General features: G+C 44.5%; 2 protein-coding genes across 2 annotated transcripts; both read left to right on the top strand.

Annotated features, from left to right (window-relative positions):
- The first annotated feature begins 224 nt into the window (after positions 1-224).
- LOC114447686 (reticulon-1-A-like) lies at positions 225-6,185 on the top strand. The gene is made up of 5 exons (XM_028424079.1): positions 225-433; positions 3,635-3,773; positions 5,410-5,479; positions 5,600-5,646; positions 6,138-6,185. The coding sequence occupies exons 1-5, from the start codon at positions 240-242 to the stop codon at positions 6,183-6,185; spliced, it is 498 nt and encodes a 165-aa protein (XP_028279880.1). The 5' UTR covers positions 225-239.
- Positions 6,186-8,651: 2,466 nt separating this feature from the next.
- Positions 8,652-21,958, top strand: LOC114446897 (NLR family CARD domain-containing protein 3-like). The gene is made up of 11 exons (XM_028422785.1): positions 8,652-8,747; positions 12,359-12,414; positions 13,500-13,634; positions 13,807-13,885; positions 14,012-14,222; positions 14,384-15,817; positions 15,872-16,211; positions 16,703-16,879; positions 18,295-18,468; positions 21,323-21,497; positions 21,598-21,958. Exons 2-11 carry the CDS (start codon positions 12,407-12,409, stop codon positions 21,640-21,642), a joined length of 2,778 nt encoding a protein of 925 aa, XP_028278586.1. The 5' UTR covers positions 8,652-8,747; positions 12,359-12,406; the 3' UTR covers positions 21,643-21,958.
- The last annotated feature ends 89 nt before the right edge of the window (positions 21,959-22,047 follow it).

The raw sequence follows: 22,047 nt of genomic DNA on the forward strand, positions 1-22,047 counted from the left end.
TGGTTCCAGTAAATGAAAGAAATATGATGTTCAATGTTTTCAAAGTCAGGGGACTTGTGTCTATTGTCCTGACCTACTGAACAGTGCAGTCAATGACGTGTCTGAACCAAAACAAGTGCTGAATGTACGTCCACAAAGCTCCAGGTGAAGTGGATCAGGTAGGTTGAGCACAAAAGTTATTTGTAATGATTGTGGACATTTTGTGAGGTGTGTACTGTTACTGTGTTGTTTTGTGTTCAATGAGAAAGTATGAACGTTGTCATCAAGCGCTACATTTATGGGGAAAGTGGGGGCGGAACCTTTGTACACCTGTGAGTTGCCCCGGGGAACGATTAGGGGGGCGGAACGCCTGCTTCTCCTCAGGTGCGATCTGGAGCAGAGGGAAACATACAGACCTGCGTCCTCATTCCTCCTCTTTACCTGCTGAATACAGGTCGGTAACAGTGACTGTGCGCTGACATGTTAGTTCATATTGATTCAGAGTTGGAGCAGACAGTCGCTGCGCTGCTCTCATATGTTTTATCAACGTTTTCTATCATAACAATGGCTGTTAAGAGTTGGGCATGTTCCCGCGCAGATGCTGTTCTTTGTCCAGTGTGACGCCGGGTACACCTGTTGAAATGTTCCATGATGAAACTAAGTTCTGAATGTAACAAGCACTTTACCTCAGCACACATTTCAGTGCTCTTTGACATGAGCGGGACAAACACAGAGACAGAAGAGTGTTTGATGCACAAAGAGCAGAATGAAGATGCATGTTTGTAGCAGTTTACACTGAATGAGAGAGGGATGTATTTACAGGAGATGGTTGTGAATATGAACTATAGGAAAGATGCAGCTTGATTTGATGGTGTATTTATTTAATACGTTATAATGAAAGTTATGATTACTTTGCATTTTCTGCATCTGCACGGTTTTATAACACACTTAATTCTGTCATTTGTTCGGCTCATCCCTTGTGAGTGTAACCGTTTGCAAAATACAGCCCTTTGAAATGTGAGTCATCTTTCTTAGTTTTTGCTCAGTTTGCTTTCAGCCAGTTTCAGCTGTTACTGCACGGCCTCTGTTGCATGTAGGAATGTGCTGTTTGCTGCACAGAGCTGAGCTTTGAAGGATTATTTAGAGGGATTTTTAAAAATGCTTTTTTCCAGTGAGAGTCTATGGGAGTTTAGTGCCAGTTTAACTTCACATTTCTCCAAAATCCTGCAGGATCTTCATCCTCACTGACTGATTTATTTCCTTTGTAAACTCTGCAGAGGATTCAAATGGAGCCTCTTTAGGCTACAGTCTTAATACTCAGTCACTGTGTGGATGTGAGGAAGCAGCAGGAGGAAACTCTGCTTCTGTTTTCTGAAAACCAGTTTTTAAAGCTCTTCATTCAGTGATCAGAATGCTGCTCTGTGTTTTTGACACACACATCGTCAGCGTTCTGGTGAAAGACCGTCGAGTTGTAACAGGAACATGGTTAGATGAAGGTTGCTAGGCAACAGGAGCAGTGTGTAGAGAGATGCACCTTTAATAGCTAAAGTGCTAGCATGCTGCAGCTAACAGGTGGAGGTGTGACGTGATGTTCCAGCACACCTGGACCCTGAACAGGCCGGACCTGCTCCACCCTCTGCTCAGACCTTTCTGTGGCTGTGTCTCATTTCAGGGTCTGCATCCTTCGGAGTGCGCATTTTAAGGCCGCTTACGTCACAAAGCTGCGCGAAGGCTGTCCCAATTCGCCAAAAGTCGAAGGGTCCTTCAAATGCGTCCTCCAAATGCGTCCTCCTTTTGCCTGAATTTGGAGGACGCATCGCTACCATCCTTCGTGGCCTTAAATATCCCACAATGCTTTGCGGACCTACTTTTTGTCCAATAGTACGATGACGGACCAAGCGAGCGGCAGCGGCACCGGCAGGAGTGCCGAATTCACATTTAAATGTAAGTAAAGAGCAGTAGTTCGAGAGTTTTAAAATGCTAGTAGTGATAGCGGCATTAAAAAAATGAGTTTTATATTTACAAACATGACGTCCTGTTGATACGAGGCGCTGTGAAGTAAACGCTTTGATTGAATGTTTCTGGACTGTTTACTATAGTATAAAGTATAGTTCACGTGAGGAGCAATATTATCATTATTATATCAAACGGTCATTCTGCCTGTTGTCATTTTGTTGAAGGAGGAGCAGAGAGAAACAGAAGAAAACCTGACAATTGATAACGGAGGAGATGAGGCTGGAGAGGGAGGGAGAGAGAGAGAGAGGGAGAGCAGAGAAAGAACGGACAGACCTCAGCTCATACAGAGGATGGTGGACAGCAGTGATTTTATGTTCTGTGTTATTTAAATGTTACTTATTAAATTAAAGGATGATATTAAATCGTTCTTGTCTCTGTGTTCTTAAACTCTTCTAACCTTGTTACATTATGTGTTTCATCACCTATTTATAATTTAAGTAAACTTTTGAACAACTTCTCAGTGACCACAGTAAATCATTTATTGTGTGTGTGTTGTGTTATGTACAATATTTACAAAGACACAGTTTGAACATTTCTAACTATTTACCAGTGGGCATTATGAAAATGTACAGTTTATTATTTATAAAGATCAGCAGAAAATACTATTCACAAAGAACATATATATAAATGTTTGGCTGAGCAGGAGTCCTTGGTGCTGCTGGACTGGATGATGCCACGGTGAAGACCTTGGAGTCCTCTGGCTGTGAGTGGGACATCATCTGGGGGAGGGGGGTGTCTGTCTCCTCTGTCCACCACATCGTCCATCAGGGTTTGCAGAGCTGACGATCGGCGGCTGCCATGTTACTAAAGATGTTTTTAAAAAGGGCAAAAATAAAAATAATAACTTCAACAGAGCGGCTTCCAACGCAGCTTAAAATATGAAAAGCTATAAAATATGTATCCTCACCCTCCAAAGGTGATGATGGTCAGTACACCTCCTCCAGGACAGACAGCTGGTCCTGCAGGGAGCCCCACTCTCCTCCACCCAGCAGTAATTCTCTGGTGCAGTGACAGACCTGATGCTTAATGACACATTAAAGCAGTGGTTTCAGGGTTATTTGCAGGGTTCTTACACATTTAGCTATTTAATTTAAAGTATTAAAATTACAGACCCTGTATCAAGTCTTACGATTGAATCAAATATAAATTACATTGAATCATATTTGTCTATCTACTGGTTATATATCTAGCGTTTGCTCAGTAACCGGTATATTAATTATGATCAATAATATGGTTAAACAGCAGCTTACCGTCACCTCCCCACTGCGCTCTCCCAGCCTGAAGAAAATGAGCCGTCACCGGTTTTGCTGCCGCTGGAGCCGCCTCTCCTCTTCCTCCAACAACAAATAAATATATTAAAATATTCCAAATGTCTAAATCCACACTGTTGTCCCGCTTGTTGTGTAGTCCGTGTTGTGTCGCTGTCGCTGCTTTTGTTTTTCCCGGGGCAAAATTTATGACGTCGCGCCACAATCAGGAAGTGCTTTGAAGGCCAGACCGTCCCATTTACCAACGGTTGAGGATCCTCCGGAGGATCCTCAGGAGGACGCGGCCTCCTGAGACCGCGGAGGCTGCGTCCTCCGAAGGATGCAGACCCTGAATTGGGACACAGCCTGCGTGTGTCTGTGTGTCCTCGCAGGCAGTACCTGGACCATGAGGTGGCGCTGTCTGAGGACATGGTCCACAAGTACAGTGACCTGATCCTGGCCAAAATCAACAAGACCATCTGTGAATTAAGGCGCCTGTTCCTGGTCCAGGACCTGGTGGACTCCATCAAGGTGAGAGCTCCAGCTCAGATATTCAGACACACACACACCCACACACACACACACACACACACACACACACACCTGCCACGGCCATGTTTTTCTGTGGAGCTGCAGGCTGAACTCAGACCGACCTTTGATCCACAGGTGACTGATTTATTCTCTGGGACTCTCAGTATGTGGTGGATGAATCTCAGACACACACAGTCTGAGTGTGTTTTTACTGAGCGTGAAAGGGTTAAATGTAGGGATGTCCCGATCAGGTTTTTTTGCCTTTGAGTCCGAGTCCGAGTCATTTGATTTTGAGTATCTGCCGATACCGAGTCCCGATCCGATACTTTCAAGATTCTCCATAAGCTCAATAAACTTTAATTTCTAAAGAACATTTAACATTGGAAAGGCCCCCAATCATCAACATTATTATTATTATTGTTATTATTAATGATATTAATATTATTATTATGAGTAGTGGTAGGCCTATTACCATGGCTTATCTGAGCATAGTCAGTGGAGTTAAGTCAAACCAACTAGCACGTCATGAGCAACAGAGCCAAACAACACGCACTCTCTGGGAGTGGGCTCACCTGTACGCACATGTGCTTGTGTGCGCACGCGTTTGCATGTGTGTATGCGCATCAGGCCGCTGCAGACAGCTGCAGTGAAGAGGACTGGGCAAGAGAACTAGACTGGGTGGCGCTGCAGCGAGTGCCGCCAGTGAGAAGGCAGAGGACTTCACTCGTACAACGCGGACTCTCTCTGAGAGCAGGTTCTATACATAAGCATGTTTAGTGTCGTGGTGAATTGTGGCAAAGTGTTGAACCGGTGTTGAGCAGCTTCACAGCTCTCTGTGTTGCTGTAACGTCCAAGCCCTGCAGCGCTGTGACGCAGACAGCGAGCTGACCGTGGTCTGCTCAGAACATCCCGTAAACGTCACACAATGAGTTAACAAATAAGAACTACCTGTTGGTTTGACACATTTTAAGACAGAAGCCGCGGGACATATGAAGTCCGACGGCCTTTATACGCTACGACGCACCGGAGTGACGCCTTTTGTCATCCAGTCTCTTTGGCAGCGAGAGGGAGAGAGAAAGAGGAAAACAAACCAGCATGCAAATGTAATTTATCGCGGCCGAAAAACTTGTCGTGCAATTAATTGATTTATTGTTTATCGCGACAGGCCTAGTCATAGCCACCCTGCACAGAAGGCATTAACTTTGAGAGCCCTAATAAATATATATCCGAGTCCTGATCGGGAGGCAACATCCGATTCCGATCGAGTCTAAAATCTCGTAATCGGGCCCGATTTCCGATCATGTGATCGGATCGGGACATCCCTAGTTAAATGTTTTGCTGTGTGTCACTGACGTAATGAAACATGATCAGAATATGATGCTGTGTAATCAATAATCCACCATCATCATAACTCTGAAACAAACATGAGCAGTTGAAACGAACCTGAGTTTATGATCAATCAGCCTGATCAATAAGTTGATCATTAAATCAGTGTCAGGTGAGTCTGATGGTCACAGCTCCATCACTGTGAGCTTTCCAATGATAAATCAATGATACATTTTGCGGCTGTCTGTGATTTGTGGTCGTTCAGGGTGACGTCTGTTTGACTTTTTCTTCTTCTGTGGTGTCTGTGCAGTTCGCCGTGTTGATGTGGATTCTGACCTACGTCGGCGCCTTGTTCAACGGGCTCACTCTCCTTATTCTGGGTGAGGGACGCTCACATTTCCCATCATGCACGGGGGCTGTAACTGTGTGTGACAGCATCAGCTCCCCCTGCTGGTGAGAGCAGGGAACATGTTTTCTGATGAAGCTCTGCTCCTCCTCAGGTCTGGTTGCAGTGTTCAGCTGCCCGATTGTCTATGAGAAGCACCAGGTATGTAAACACTGACTGTGGAGAGCTGAACATGTTCCAGGTGTTCTCCGTCACAGCCGGTCCAAAGCAGCTTCCAGCAGAGTCTCAGAGGACAGACCGTCCTCCTGTCCTCAGACGGCGAGAGAGGAAGACCTGATCACAGCTCAGATCAGGAGGGGACATTATTTCATGTCACAAGGACCACACTGACTTCATAAAGAAAGCAAAGGGCACATTTACTCTGATTACTTTATTCATTCTGTGACGCTGAGAGTAAAGTATCAGCTTTATTAATAGACTCTGGTGTCCTTGTTGTCACTGTGGGACGTCTGGCTGTCCCTCTGTCTCCGTCCTCTCCTCTGCTTCTGACCCCGTCGCCCCACAAACAATGAGTCCTCTCTGCCTGTAGCCATGATGGTGTGTCTGTGTAGAGGAGCAGTGACCAATGAGAACGCACTGACTGATCATGTGACAGGAAGAGCTACCGCTGACCCTCATGTTTGTGTTTCCAGGCTCAGATCGGCTCCCAGCTGGAGCCGTGTTTGTGGAATGCATCGTGAAATGTAAACAATGATCAATAAAGCTTCTAGACCAAGAAAGCCCCGCCTCCTCGTCTGTCTGCTAACTCTGTTAGCTTTGTCCTCTGGTTGTGGCACAGCGTCTTTTTCTCTGTCTGACGGTGAGTCTGTCTGTGTGTCTCTGTGAGGACTCTGTCTCTGTGAGGACTCTCTGTCTGTGTGTCTCTGTGAGGACTCTTTGTCTGTGTGTCTCTGTGAGGACTCTTTGTCTGTGTGTCTCTGTGAGGACTCTGTCTCTGTGAGGACTCTCTGTGTGTCTCTGTGAGGACTCTTTGTCTGTCTGTGTGTCTCTGTGAGGACTCTTTGTCTGTGTGTCTCTGTGAGGACTCTTTGTCTGTGTGTCTCTGTGAGGACTCTGTCTCTGTGAGGACTCTGTCTGTCTGTGTGTCTCTCTGAGGACTCTGTCTCTGTGAGGACTCTGTCTGTCTGTGTGTCTCTGTGAGGACTCTGTCTCTGTGAGGACTCTGTCTCTCTGTGTGCCACTTTCATGTATGTAAACCTTTGAGAGAATAATAAGATAATTCACCACTTCCTCTAATGTGAATGTTTTAAAGACCAAAAGTCAACATTGGGAAATCTGAGTGACGTTGAGTCGTGAGCTTTCAGAGGTTCTAACAGGTTCACATTCATAAAACTGTGCTCAGTTGTTTCTAAGTTAGTTTTACAAATGTAACAGGTTTCTACCATCGATTTAAATCTTTTGTTCATAAATTCTTTGAAGGGTAAATATTATTCATCATTTTAAAGTGGACTTCTTTACATTTTGGAGAAATTGTGAATTTGAAATGTTTTGTATGAATAGATGCTATTTCAGAATCATTCTGATCTTTAAGAATGAGTGAGCTTTTTGGTAAACCTGGATATAATGAATTTATCAAGTACTGTTTTAAAAATGTGTCGTTACATTTGTCATCTATTAGGTCTAAACCATCTGTTTTCACTTTATGTCATTTTGGGGTTGGTGTTTCCACCATGTTTGTAGTTGACTGGATGAAGACTGTTGGGATATTCTGTGAAAGCTTCTTATAAATCTCATCAGAACAATTCAAATCATATTTGGCCTTAAAATCCTTTAAATCAAGAACGGAACCATTTCCAGCCATAAGGTGAGTAACAGACCAGATCTGATTGGTCCTCCAGTCTTCTATAAATATAGATGTTGTTCCATGGTGGCACATTATGGGGCTGGAATGATGCTTGAACATCATCTTCCAATCTAATAAAAGCTGTTGGTGAGATGTGGAGAGTTCTATGGGTAACTTGGTGGATCAAAGTCACAACTAGTAGAAATTCAATACCTGTGGATAAGAGCAGGTGTTGGGAACCATCTCTTTATTTCTTAAACATGATCTTAGCCAGTTAATCTTTAGTCTCCATCCAATATTTCAAAATCAATGACTTTTTACCTCCGTCCTCATGTCCTTTATCAAGTCTCTGTTTCTAATGTAGTGATGCTTATTTTTCCAAATGGAACTGAAGTTGATTCTATGACTTTCTTTATCATTCTGGGTGGGACAGCCAGGGAGCAGGCTGGGTATATTAGTCTGGATGATGGTTCGGCCTTATGAGCAGAGTCCTACCGATCAGTGTTACATCCCTCTGCAGCCACATGTTTAAGTTGTTTTTGTCCACAGAGTTTGGAATACTCTTTTTTTTGGTTATCCAGATTCCTAAATATTTTAGAGGCATATTATACAGTGGAGTCATCACAACCATGAAGACTCATAAGTTCAGGTTTCTCCAGGTTCCAGTGCAGACCAGAGGCTTGGAGAAAGTCTTAATGTGTCTCGAGCCTTTGGGATTTGTTCTGTTTTTAAAAAGATGGTGGTATCATCAGCGAGCTGACTTCTGATCAATCTGTGGTTATTCATGTCTGATCCTTGGATGTTTGAGTGTGTGACTGTTAAAGACCGTAATTCAGTGGCTACAATAAATAAGAGAGGTGAGATGCTGCACCCTGGCCGGATCCCTCTCTCCACCTTGAACCTGGAACATGTGGCTCTGACAGGGAAACACAGTATTAATATTAGTGTATAACATAGCACTCATGTTGAGGAACACATCACCAAACCCAAAGCCTTTGACTGTATTGATAATAACAGCATGTTGGATGGAGTCAGATGCTTTGTGGAAGTCCAGAAACAACATGAAGCCATCATCTTCAGTTAGGTGATTATAATCCAGAAGGTCCAGAACCAGGATGTTATTATGGATCAGCCTTCCTCTGAGACATCCTGACTGAGTAGGGCCAATCATGTTAGAAATGACACTTTTTAATCTTGTTGCCAGAACTTTAGTCTTTGGAAATATTCACGGATCATTTTGGAGTCAAAGCTTGAATAACAATAACATTGAATACCTGGTGAAATGGAGATTAAGACGTTTCAATACTTTTTCTCTTGATTTTCCCACATTTGATCAAACGTAACAGTTTTTAGGACCCTGCAGACACCCTGCAGCAGGAGGAGGAAGAAGGTCTGACTGCTCAAAGTTTACTTTCACTTTGTCCTCCGCCTGTGGCGCAGCGTCTCTGTCTCTGTGACGGTGAGTCTGTCTGTGTGTCTCTGTGAGGACTCTCTGTCTGTGTGTCTCTGTGAGGACTCTCTGTCTGTCTGTGTGTCTCTGTGAGGACTCTCTGTCTGTGTGTGTGTCTCTGTGAGGACTCTCTGTCTGTCTGTGTGTCTCTGTGAGGACTCTCTGTCTGTGTGTCTCTGTGAGGACTCTCTGTCTGTCTGTGTGTCTCTGTGAGGACTCTCTGTCTGTGTGTCTCTGTGAGGACTCTCTGTCTGTCTGTGTGTCTCTGTGAGGACTCTTGTCTCTGACTGTCTCTGTGTGGACGGTCAGCTCAGTGAGGTGGAGCTTTTGTCCAGCAGCTCCCTGCTGCAGCCTGAATGAAGTCTGTCCTCTGTCTCGTCCCTCAGGTGTTGAAGTGTCCTTCATGTCTTCGTATTGATTTCTGTTTGAACTATATTGATGACGTCATGGTGTCGGCAGCATTTCTGTGATTGTTGGAACATTTCCTGTAAAAGCTTGTTTGTCTTGGGGAGGATCTAAGATGGCCGCCGTGAAGAGAGACTTAAATATTTCCTGAAGGAGCTGCCCTCCATTAGTTTAATACCACACTTGGACTTAATTGTAAAGGGACGCTTTAATCCTTGGGAATATTTTTGACACTATTGAAGCTACAGGCCACTGAGTCCATGTAGTGGTTTGTGGTTCAACCTGTAAAGAAGTAAACAGCACTGACATGGTCCATACATGTTAGCTGTGAGGTGAGGTGCACGCAGCCGTGGTGCACAGCTCCACAGGGCCGTGGCTGTCTGCCAGTGACACAACAGCAGTGTTATTCACAGAAATCCCAGATTACTTTCCTGGGGGTCAGGGATCCACACGACACAATCAGGGCCACATATAAAGACATCTGTTCACCTTTCTTCTTACTTCTTCGTCTTACACACTTAAACCACAGAGAAAAGAAGGTTTTACACAGCTCATATGAGAGTAAACACTGCATTTCAGAGAAAACATGTGAACCCAGAGAATGAGACCGGGGATGAACCGTGAAAAGGCGGTCAACAGAAACTTCCCTCTCTCCTCCTAACCCCCTGTAGGTGAGTGAGTGCCCGTTTTATAAATTCCAGCTGTCAACACCTGCGCCCACGTGACACAAATATTTTCATTTTACTATGGATTCTTTTATTTTTTGCTTCTGTAGCCTATTTGTGCCGATGCAAAAATTAAATTTCCCCATTGTGGGACAAATAGATTTTCTTCATATTAATCTAAATGTATTTATTTTATTAATACTTTTATGATGATCTACCTAGCATTGTTTTATATGTCTTCTCTGTTAATATCTCTGCTCATGCATGGAACACCTGCAGTCTCCCTCTGGAAGGTTTTTCTGATTCCTTGTTCACCTGTCAATCAGCGGTTTGTTAGTGTATTGTGCCATCTGCTGGCCATATATGAGAACAGCACGGTTTCTTTATTCGTCATTTTATTGTTTATCATTTGAGACACTCAGATTGTCACGTTTATAATCAGAACGAAGATGAAGCAAAACGTGGTGTGTGTCCTTCAGGACAGTCAAATCACATGGAAGTCAATCCAATCTGATTTAAAGTCAGTAAACAGACGTTCTTTCTGTGTTTAAGTGTGTGAGACAAGAAGAAGAAGTAAGAAGAAAGGTGAACAGATGCTATTGGAAACAAAACTCACTTTATTTCTTTCCTGAACCCTGATGTCTGTGCAGTATCCAGGCTTATATACAGTCTGCTATGATCCAGACCAAGATCCTTCTGGCACAGGAGATCGGTGATGGATTAGTGTGGTCTGACCTTCTTCTCTGCTGATAGGCTGATGCAGACTGAACTAGTGGCTGAGCGGAGATCTCAGAATATTAGAACACGCCGTACGGCGTGTGACGTCATAACGGCGCTTTCTGCGGCGTACGACATAAAAAACAGTTTAAAGTGTGGCGGAAATGTGATATGAATGGCTGGCGCTAGGCTAACAGCCCGTGCTAGGCTAACAGCCCGTGCTAGGCTAACAGCCCGTGCTAGGCTAACAGTCCGTGCTAGGCTAACAGTCCGTGCTAGGCTAACAGCCCGTGCTAGCCGCCCGCCGCTGCCCAGCCTCCTTCTAGCTAATGTGCGGTCTCTGGATAACAACACAGCGGGAAATAAGAGAATGCTGCGCTCTGGTTTCCACTGAAACCTGGCTCTGAAGTGGATTGTTAGTGACAGATATAAGGATCACCTCCCTGTCTTTGCTGAGTTGGAGGAAGCTGAAACAAAGACTAACTAGTCTAACAGAGAACAGGTTGGTTAGACTCAGAACACCGGAAGCAACAGAAGCTTTAAATCAGAACTGACACGTCACAACTGGCAAGAAGTAAACAACACTAACAGCTGATCATGGGCCGGTTATGTTATTTTAAATCAACACTGTAAAAGAACTGAGACTAAAGCCCAACAGGATGAAGAAACCTTGAAATAACACAGGTCCAAACTTTCCCTGCTCACACTGTGAAGCAGCTGGTTCTGTTACAGGTCAGCAGGTTGGTACATATTTAGAACTTGTCTGTAAGTGTGGGTCCAAATGTAGCAGAACCACAGAGTGATGAGAGGGACAGACTTTACTGTCTGAAATGAAGGGTGCAGCAGCTCAGAGCCGGATCCTGTGGAGGAGCTCCAGGATCAGCACCGGGCCAAAGCTGTTCATACTCTGGTTAAAGATGTTTGTGCGGTGTCCAACAGCCTAAAGTTTGTCTGACGCTGATGGATTTTGTTCAGGATGTGATTTGAAAGGATTTCTACTTAAAGTTCAAAAGAATGAAGCTGCTTAAAACGTTGGAACAAAGATCTTCACATGAAAAGAAACTACATGTCTGGTTTTTGGTGCAGGTCAAGCAAAAGAAGTGAAGCTGTTTTTAAGTGGATCCGAAACAAAGTTCTTGAGAATAAGTTCTAGGAGCTCCAACAGACCACACACACAGAACATATCAACAGTGATCTAAAGCTACGGGCCTGATCTGTAGAAGAACCAATGAAACAAATGTCTGTTTGAACTCATCACTCGTTACCATACAGGTCAGACTGGTGAATAATTACTGATCCAGTGTTGAAGCAGTAAGTATGATGAAGCCTCATGCTGTGAACATTGTATATTTAAACACCTTGGAAACCATCTTGGGCCATAAAACCTTCCTCCTTCCTACAAGAGTTCTTTAAATTCATTCTAATTCAAGAGCTGTGTTTTTGACAGATGAACTCATGTTAGGGTGATGTGTCTGTTTTAGGCATAAAACTGTGGAATGAGCTTGATGCTACATTTAAAACAAGCTGTTGTTAAAGTTCAAAGATCTTTAAATATCAGTTATTAATGACTACAAGGAAATGTAAAGGAAACCCTGAAGGTACATTATGTGAACAACAAGCAGCACTGGTGTGTGACTGAACTGAGTCAAATCTTTGTTTGGCTGACATTTTGGGAGAACTTAGGACGTTTTAGGATGGTAGAAATACACCATGTGCTTCAGCCTGTTGCCTTTTTTGGGTTTGAGGTGGATTGTGTAATTGTATTGTGCGCTGTGTTGTATGAAATGATTCATTCATTCTTTAAGTCCACATGTGTTGTGTTGTCCTCTGCAGGGGAATAAAGAGGAAGAAGCACATCTGTCCCTGCAGCTGCTCGGCAACATGAGCAGGTAACACACAGACACACACAGTAACACACACAGTAACACACACAGTAACACACACAGTAACACACACACAGTAACACAGTAACACACACACACAGTAACACACACACAGACACACACAGTAACACACACAGTAACAGACACACACACACACAGTAACAGACACACACACACACAGTAACACACACACAGTAACACACACAGACACACACACACAGTAACACACACAGACACACACACAGAGTAACACACAGTAACACACACAGACACACACACACAGTAACACACACAGAGTAACACATACACAGTAACACACACACACACAGTAACACACACAGAGAGTAACACACACAGTAACACACACACAGTAACACATACACAGTAACACACACAGTAACACACACACACACAGTAACACACACAGTAACACACACACAGTAACACATACACAGTAACACACACACACAGTAACACACACAGTAACACACACAGTAACACACACACACAGTAACACACACACACACACACAGTAACACACACAGTAACACACACAGTAACACACACACACACACACAGTAACACACACAGTAACACACACAGTAACACACACAGTAACACACACACACACACACAGTAACACACACACAGTAACACACACACACACACAGTAACACACACACAGTAACACATACACACACACACAGTAACATACACACACACAGTAACACACACAGTAACACACACACACAGTAACACACACCTAGTAACACATACACAGTAACACACACACACAGTAACACACACAGTAACACACACACACACAGTAACACACACACACAGTAACACACACACAGTAACACACACAGTAACACACAGTAACACACACAGTAACACACACAGTAACACACACACAGTAACACACACACACACACACACACAGTAACACACACACAGTAACACACACAGTAACACACACAGTAACACACAGTAACACACACAGTAACACATGGCTCCTTTCTTCTGGTAGCTGCTTCTTCCTCCTGCAGTCACTGTGAAACATCAGCTGATGATTTTTATCTCTGTACCAGGAACAAGAAGAGACCAGACTCACCAGAACCAGGACCAGGACCAGGACCAGGACCCAGCTGTGTGTCTCTGAGAAGTGATCGGTCAAAGGATGTCATTGTTGAATTTAAAGCAGAAGTCCGGTCTTCCTTGAAGCAGTAAGATCTGAGTTGCTTCAAACAGCTGCAGGTTCAGAGCTGACGGCCTGTTTCAGAGCACAGCCGTGTGTGTTCAGCACAGAACACACACTCTGGAAGCAGCTGCTGTTTCTGCATGTGTGCTGACATCATGTGACATCATGTGGGCTAACTGTTCCTGATTGGTCCACAGAGTCCACCAGCAGAGCTCAGAGACTCCCGGTGGTCCGTCTGCCCAGCAGCATCAGACACAGCTGGACTCCATATTTCTGGTGTGTACATGTAGAACAGCTGCTGGTCCATGTGTTGTGTTGTTGTGTCTCCATGCTGCACTTTGTAGACCAGCGGACTGTCAGCCTGTCCAACATGGACCTGATGCTTGTGTCTCTCTGTTCCAGCTGCTGGAGGACAACATCCTCACTTTTGTGAAGGACGAGCTGAAGAAGATCCAGAAGCTTCTGAGTCCAGATTACCCAGAATGCTGTGAGAGCCAGAGGGAGGATGAGGAGGATGAAGAGCAGAGGAGGAGCAGAGAGTCCTTTGTGCAGATCACGGTGGACTTCCTGAGGAGGATGGAGCAGGAGGAGCTGGCTGAGCGTCTGCAGATCAGTAAGAGGATTTAAGAGCTTTAACATGATGGAAAGAGGAAATGAAGTTTCCATCTACACACTCTGCTGTTAACATGATGCAGACATCTGCAGCACATCTGTCACTTCTGACTGAAGACTGTCAGGAAGTTCAGTCACTCATCACATTTACTGTTTGTTCAGGATCTGCAGGACCTAAACTCAAGTCTAACCTGAAGGAGAAGTTCCAGTGTGTGTTTGAGGGCATCGCTAAAGCAGGAGAGCCGACCCTTCTGAACCAGATCTACACAGAGCTCTACATCACAGAGGGGGGGACTGCAGGGGTCAACGAGGACCATGAGGTCAGACAGATTGAAGCAGCATCCAGGAAAGCACACAGACCAGAAACCCCCATCAGACCAGCAGACCTCTTCAAAGGCTCACCTGGAAGACAGGAACCAATCAGAACAGTGATGACACAGGGAGTGGCTGGCATCGGGAAAACAGTCCTAACACAGAAGTTCAGTCTGGACTGGGCTGAAGACAAAGACCACCAGGACGTCCACTTCACATTTCCATTCACGTTCAGAGAGCTGAATGTGCTGAGAGAGAAACGGTTCAGCTTGGTGGAGCTTGTTCATCACTTCTTCCCTGAAACCAAAGAGGCAGGAATCTGCAGCTTCCAGCACCTCCAGGTGCTCTTCATCTTTGACGGTCTGGATGAGTGTCGACCTCCTCTGGACTTCCACAACACTCAGGTCCTGACTGATGTCACAGAGTCCACCTCAGTGCATGTGCTGCTGACAAACCTCATCAGGGGGAAGCTGCTTCCCTCTGCTCGCCTCTGGATCACCACAAGACCTGCAGCAGCCAATCAGATCCCTCCTGACTTTGTGGACATGGTGACAGAGGTCAGAGGGTTCACCGACCCACAGAAGGAGGAGTACTTCAGGAGGAGGTTCAGAGAGGAGGAGCAGGCCAGCAGGATCATCTCCCACATCAAGACATCACGGAGCCTCCACATCATGTGCCACATCCCGGTCTTCTGCTGGATCACTGCTACAGTTCTGGAGGACATGCTAAAGACCAGAGAGGGAGGAGAGCTGCCCAGGACCCTGACTGAGATGTACATCCACCTCCTGGTGGTTCAGGCCAAAGTGAAGAGGGTCAAGTATGAAGGAGGAGCTGAGACAGATCCACACTGGAGTCCAGAGAGCAGGAAGATGATCCGGTCTCTGGGGAAACTGGCTTTTGAGCAGCTGCAGAAAGGAAACCTGATCTTCTATGAGTCAGACCTGACAGAGTGTGGCATCGATATCAGAGCAGCCTCAGTGTGCTCAGGACTGTTCACACAGATCTTTAAAGAGGAGAGAGGCCTGTACCAGGACAAGGTGTTCTGCTTCATCCATCTGAGTGTTCAGGAGTTTCTGGCTGCTCTCCACCTGATCCTCTGTTACACCAACAGGAGCACTGAGGGGCTGGAGGACTTCCTGGGAGACGACTACAAACACTCCTCTCTGGATGACTTCCTGAAGAGAATCATGGAGAAATCTCTGCAGAGTAAACATGGACACCTGGACCTGGTGGTTCGCTTCCTTCATGGCCTCTCTCTGCAGTCCAACCAGAGGCTCTTAGGAGGCCTGCTGGGTCAGACAGAGACCAGTCCAGGAACCATCCAGAGAGCCATCAGAGGCCTGCTGGGTCAGACAGAGAACAGACCAGAAACCATCCAGAGAGCCATCAACAACCTGAAGGAGATGAACACTGATCAAATCTCTCCTGACAGAAGCATCAACATCTTCCACTGTCTGATGGAGATGAACGAGCTCTCAGTCCATCAGGAGATCCAAGAGTTCCTGCAGTCAGGGACCAGATCAGAGAAGGAACTCTCTGAGGTCCACTGCTCAGCTCTGGCCTACATGCTGCAGATGTCAGAGGAGGTTCTGGAGGAGCTGGACCTGGACAAGTACAACACAACAAAGGAGGGACGACGGAGACTGATTCCAGCTGTGAGGAACTGCAGGAAGGCTCGGTGAGTCCAGATGTGATGATGATTGTGAATCAGTGTAGATTAGTGGTTCAGGTCTTCACAGATCCACACTGTGTGGTTCTTCAGAGGTCCACGTGTCAGCTGTGTCTTTGTCTCAGATGTCCTTCAGCTGTGTTGTTTGTGTTGAAGGCTGTTAAATCTCTGAACACCATGATCGGCCTCAGTGTGTAACTGTAGCTGCAGCGTTACAGTGATGACATCATGGTGATGATGTCACAGTGATCTGCTTTCACACGGACAGAATCATCCAGAATATTTACAGAACTCCATGTTCTCTGCTCCATCTGCAGATTACAGCACAGATTAACAGTCTGATGAGGATTATTGTTTCATGTCAAACAGTCAGATCAGACAGGCTGAACCACTGATGTGAAGAGCAACATGTCCAACAGGACGTGTCCACCTGTCTTCAAATAAGGTCCACATTAAGTGTCTTCTTTAATAACATGTTTTCTGTTTTTGGTGTTTGACAGACTTTCTGTCTGTGGACTCTCAGAGACTCACTGTGAAGTCGTGGCCTCAGCTCTGAAGTCCAACCCCTCCCATCTGACAGAACTGGACCTGAGTGGGAACCAGAACCTGCAGGATTCAGGAGTGGATCGGCTGTGTGTTGGACTGCAGAGTCCTCACTGCAGACTGCAGGCTCTGAGGTCAGTTGTCATTATTATCATAGATGATAACAATGGAAGTCCATTTTGTCTCAGACTGCACAGAGCACTGGTGGAGAAGGATCCACAGACAGTTTGACTGAAGGACCATCATCTTCTTCACACTGGTGTCCTTTGGACGTCTTCCTGTCCATCAACAGAAGCAGAATGATATATAAGTGAGAATATATGTGTGCACAGAGAGTGGTAGAAAAGGAGGCTGATGTAAAGGGATGGCAGAACAATCCTCCTCCTTCCTCCTCTCAGGTTTTAACAGCCTTTAAAACGTAGCTAGTGGCTGGAGTTCAGTACATACACTGTGTAGAAATGATTCTAATGAAGTCCGGCCAGGACAGGCCTCTGAAATGCTCCTGTTAGTCAGGCCTGATTTATACCAATGTTTCACTGTCTGAATATCACATCAGAAGAAGAGCATGGTGCAGGTTCAGCCCCACCACACCTGAGTCTGCATGGTGTAACAGGTCCCAAACGGATTATCTGTACACAGATAAGAGTGAAGATGAGAGAGGCGACAGTTCTTGTGGGCAGTGCAGCTCCGCTCCATAGAATTTAATTAAAGGTATCCAAAAAAACAGCAAAATACAGAGGCTAGTTACAATATCATTGCTTTCTGCTGTATGTCCTGTTTATGTTCATGAAATGTACATATACACACGTCATGTTTTATCTTCATCTGTCTTGAACAGGTTAGTCTTCAACATCATGTGTTCAAATAAGTAAAATAGAGGTTTAGCTGAAAATATTCCAAATAGAAACATCCAAACATGTTCAGTGTATATGCTGCACTAATCTCAAACATTCCGTTCAGAAGGAAACAAATGCATCTTCATGTCACAGTCACACATGTAACCAGCTTCACCTCATAACTTGATATAAGCGTGCTTACTCTCTGGTTATGAGTCTAGCTTTAACTTACCACAGACGATTTGTAAAACATAAATCTACCAACATGGTCTGAATCATATAAGGCCACAGTTAAAAGAGTTTCTTTACCTGAAAGGGAAGAGCTGTCAATAATAACCCTGACACGCGATTCTTCCTGTCTGGCAGCTTTATGCAGAATGAAGAATCCTCCAGTGAGCTCCCCTTTCCTGCTTCTGCAGGCATAAGTAATCCATCATGAGCAGGCTACGTCAGCAGGTCATAGATCAGTTGTTTAGGTAAATCTCTTTTAGATATTCACAGCTTATTTAGTGTTTTAACCCTTTTATAGCCTTTTTACTCTTTATATAAAACTCTTAAATAAATATATGGACAGAGATTAAAAAACAAACTACGATATTAAATGTGATGCGGTGCACCTAAGAAAAAAGTTAGTCTAGAGCCCTGGAACATCTCAAATAAAGAAAGAACATCTGATTGATCATCAATTATTTCATCTGTTTTTCTTTATTCAGATTGTGGAGCTGCGGTCTGTCAGAGATCAGCTGTGCTGCTCTGGCCTCAGCTCTGAAGTCCAACCCCTCCCATCTGACAGAGCTGCACCTGGACTGGAACAACCTGCAGGATTCAGGAGTGGAGCAGCTGTGTGGGTTTCTGCAGAGTCCAGACTGCAGACTGCAGACTCTGGGGTCAGTTCTCTGTTCCTGTTGTAGATGTTTGATGTTTAATGGATGTTCACACAGAGCTTCATCCATGAATCTGTAAATGATCTTTAGTTGTTCTAAATTCAGTCTGTGGTCACAAAGACCAGTGTTTGTTACAGAACATGTCCTCTGTTAGTCCTTAAAGGGAATGTTTGTCCTCTCTGATCCTCTGAACTCTGATTAGTTTCAGTGTTTACTTGATGAATACATGCAGCTGATTCAAGTATTGATCCAGTATTGACCCTGTAGAGACAGACTGAGGTCAGCAGCATGTTATTGATCTGTGTGACATGGACAGGTGTGTGAATGTTGTGCTGCCATGTTGATGAGGACACAGTGATGTTGATCTGAACACAGGCCTCTAGAGTGCGACCTAATTTCTCATGTTGCAACCAAAAAATATCTGAGGTGGCACCGGTGCGACCAGCTGTTAGAGGGAGACACATTCTCTGACTCTCTCCCTGTGGTCCAACAACAGACACACATCAGGCTCATATCGTGGTCTAAACCAATCAGAGACAGTGAAGGGTGGGACCCCCGTGTGTGTATGTTTGAAATTGTGTCTGCTGCAGTCAGACCGAGACCGCAGGAAATCCAGAAGAAGAAGACGAATCTGTGAAGAGCTGATTCTGTGTGCTAAAGCTTGTTCCATACACCACGAGAACAGAGAAATCTGTTGTGACGAGAACAAGAACAAAGAACAAAGTTCATTTCAGCCCAGACTTTTTGAAACGTGTGCAGAACTCATATGGCCCTCTGACTGCACCACACAGCAGCACACAGACAGACAGACAGACAGACAGACAGACAGACAGACAGACAGACAGACAGACAGACAGACAGGCAGCACACAGACAGACAGACAGACAGACAGACAGATATTAAAGATGTTTCACTGGTGAACAGCAGGAACCACAGTTCAGGTGAACATGTAGCGGAGGAGGAGGGTTTGTTGCTACTATGCTAATTAGCTGTTGACCTGAATGATGATAAGGAGCCGGTCATGTTCAGGGAGGGGGCGTGACGTGCTCGCAGCATTATGATAGAGTGAACAGCAGGTCTGAGGACAGTGTTATCTGACCTGTGTGGTTCATCCATGAAGGCTGATTCACTCTGACTGACAGCAGTCAGCTGGTTTTAAGGAGTTATACCATTTCAAAAGTATTGTTATTATCCTGCTATAGTGGACCATTGACTGCCAGGATGATATCTGCATAAAAGTGTTCCTCCTGTAACAGACAGAATGAAAAGGTTCTGTCAGCTGGAGCTCAGCTTTAGAAAGAGAGGAGACACTGAGGAAGAGGTGAGGAAGATGAGGAGAGATACTGTAGCTACACTAGAAACGTGTTGAAGAAAACTAAATATATATCTCAATCACAAGTATGAAATAAATAAAGGTGTATATGATTTGAATATTATTTGAAGTCACAGTGGCAGATAGATAAGTGAGGAGCGACAGCCAGAAAATACAGAGAGAAAGCAAACAGGGAAATGAAGAGTGCTGTATGAACTCTTCTTCATCATGGATTTCTGACAGGCAGACTTGTTGGCTAGTTTGTCCATAATATGAATTATCACTTTATTTATTGACTTATTTGTATTTTGCACAAGGTTTAGGTTTTTTCTCTTTCAAATTGCACACTGCTGTTCTTGTATATCATATCATTTCATCACTTCATACCAAATTGCACATTTTTGCTTCTGCACCTATGTTTATTTTTTACTTTGCTGTAAATAATGTTTATACTGTTTCATTTTTACCGTTAGAGGTATGTTTTTTAGTTTGCTTGAGTGACTGTATTTTGCTGCTGCGATAGTGAAATTTCCTGGCTTGGGATGAATAAAGTATTTTCTATTCTATTCTATTCTATTCTATTCTATTCTATTCTATTCTATTCTATTCTATTTAACTGTGTTCATTATACAAAGTCCAAATTCATGTTAGGATGATATGTATGGAGATCAATGTTTGGACCTCAGTGTTTCTAAAACTTTGGCTCCATCAGGTAAACAGTAGATATAGCTGTAGATGATGAGAGAAGAAAAGAACTTCTGTGTTAAGATAGATGTCAAGTTAAGGCCTGATCCATAAAATATATGGACAGAGATTGAAGAACAAACTACGATATTAAATGTGATGCGGTGCACCTAAGAAAAAAGTTAGTCTAGAGCCCTGGAACATCTCAAATAAAGAAAGAACATCTGATTGATCATCAATGATTTCATCTGTTTTTCTTTATTCAGGTTGTTGGGCTGCGGTCTGTCAGAGATCAACTGTGCTGCTCTGGCCTCAGCTCTGAAGTCCAACCCCTCCCATCTGACAGAGCTGAACCTGAGAGGAAACAAGCTGCAGGATTCAGGAGTGGAGCAGCTGTGTGGGTTTCTGCAGAGTCCAGACTGCAGACTGCAGACTCTGAGGTCAGTTCTCTGTTCCTGTTGTAGATGTTTGATGTTTAATGGATGTTCACACAGAGCTTCATCCATGAATCTGTAAATGATCTTTAGTTGTTCTAAATTCAGTCTGTGGTCACAAAGACCAGTGTTTGTTACAGAACATGTCCTCTGTTAGTCCTTAAAGGGAATGTTTGTCCTCTCTGATCCTCTGAACTCTGATTAGTTTCAGTGTTTACTTGATGAATACATGCAGCTGATTCAAGTATTGATCCAGTATTGACCCTGTAGAGACAGACTGAGGTCAGCAGCATGTTATTGATCTGTGGGACATGGACAGGTGTGTGAATGTTGTGCTGACATGTTGATGAGGACACAGTGATGTTGATCTGAACATCTCAAACATCTGATTGATCATCAATGATTTCATCTGTTTTTCTTTATTCAGATTGTGGGGCTGCGGTCTGTCAGAGATCAGCTGTGCTGCTCTGGCCTCAGCTCTGAAGTCCAACCCCTCCCATCTGACAGAGCTGAACCTGGAAGGAAACAACCTGCAGGATTCAGGAGTGAAGCAGCTGCTGGATCTTGTGCAGAGTCCAGATTATAATCTGCAGATCTGTGAGGTCAGTAGAGGGGTGGAGTCAGTCTGTGCTGCTTTGCTGCTGATGGAGTCTGTGTGAACACTCACTCACCTCCACACTGACTCTCTGATTCTCTCTGCAGGTGGAGGCTATGAAGAGGACGGAGTGTGTGTCCCCATCCATTTGAATCTGATGGGAGTGGGACCAATCAGAAACCATCGGCAGGATGCTGGTGTGTTATGACCTTCAACTTTGAGGAAGACCAGAGGACATCAGTCTGATCACACAGTATGGATCGATGATCAATACTGTATCTGACTGCACTGATGATGGTTCCAGCTCCATCTCTCTCCTCCATCCTTCATTAGCTGCTCTGAGCTCATCAATCATAAGTTAATGATCTCTGAGCTCATGTCTGACATGATGTTTAATGTCCTGGACTGAATCAGCAGCATCTGTCTGTTTGAACACATGTTATTAAAGATTTGACAGCCATGTTTAAAGGTTTGCTCCTCTTCTTATCATGCTGATGGTTTGTAGAACAGAAGTTCATCTGACCACCGTGGATCAGTGATTCACACCACCCACTGGA

This window comes from Parambassis ranga, chromosome 15, assembly GCF_900634625.1.
Source record: "Parambassis ranga chromosome 15, fParRan2.1, whole genome shotgun sequence".
In the NCBI taxonomy this organism is placed as follows: Eukaryota; Metazoa; Chordata; class Actinopteri; family Ambassidae; genus Parambassis; species Parambassis ranga.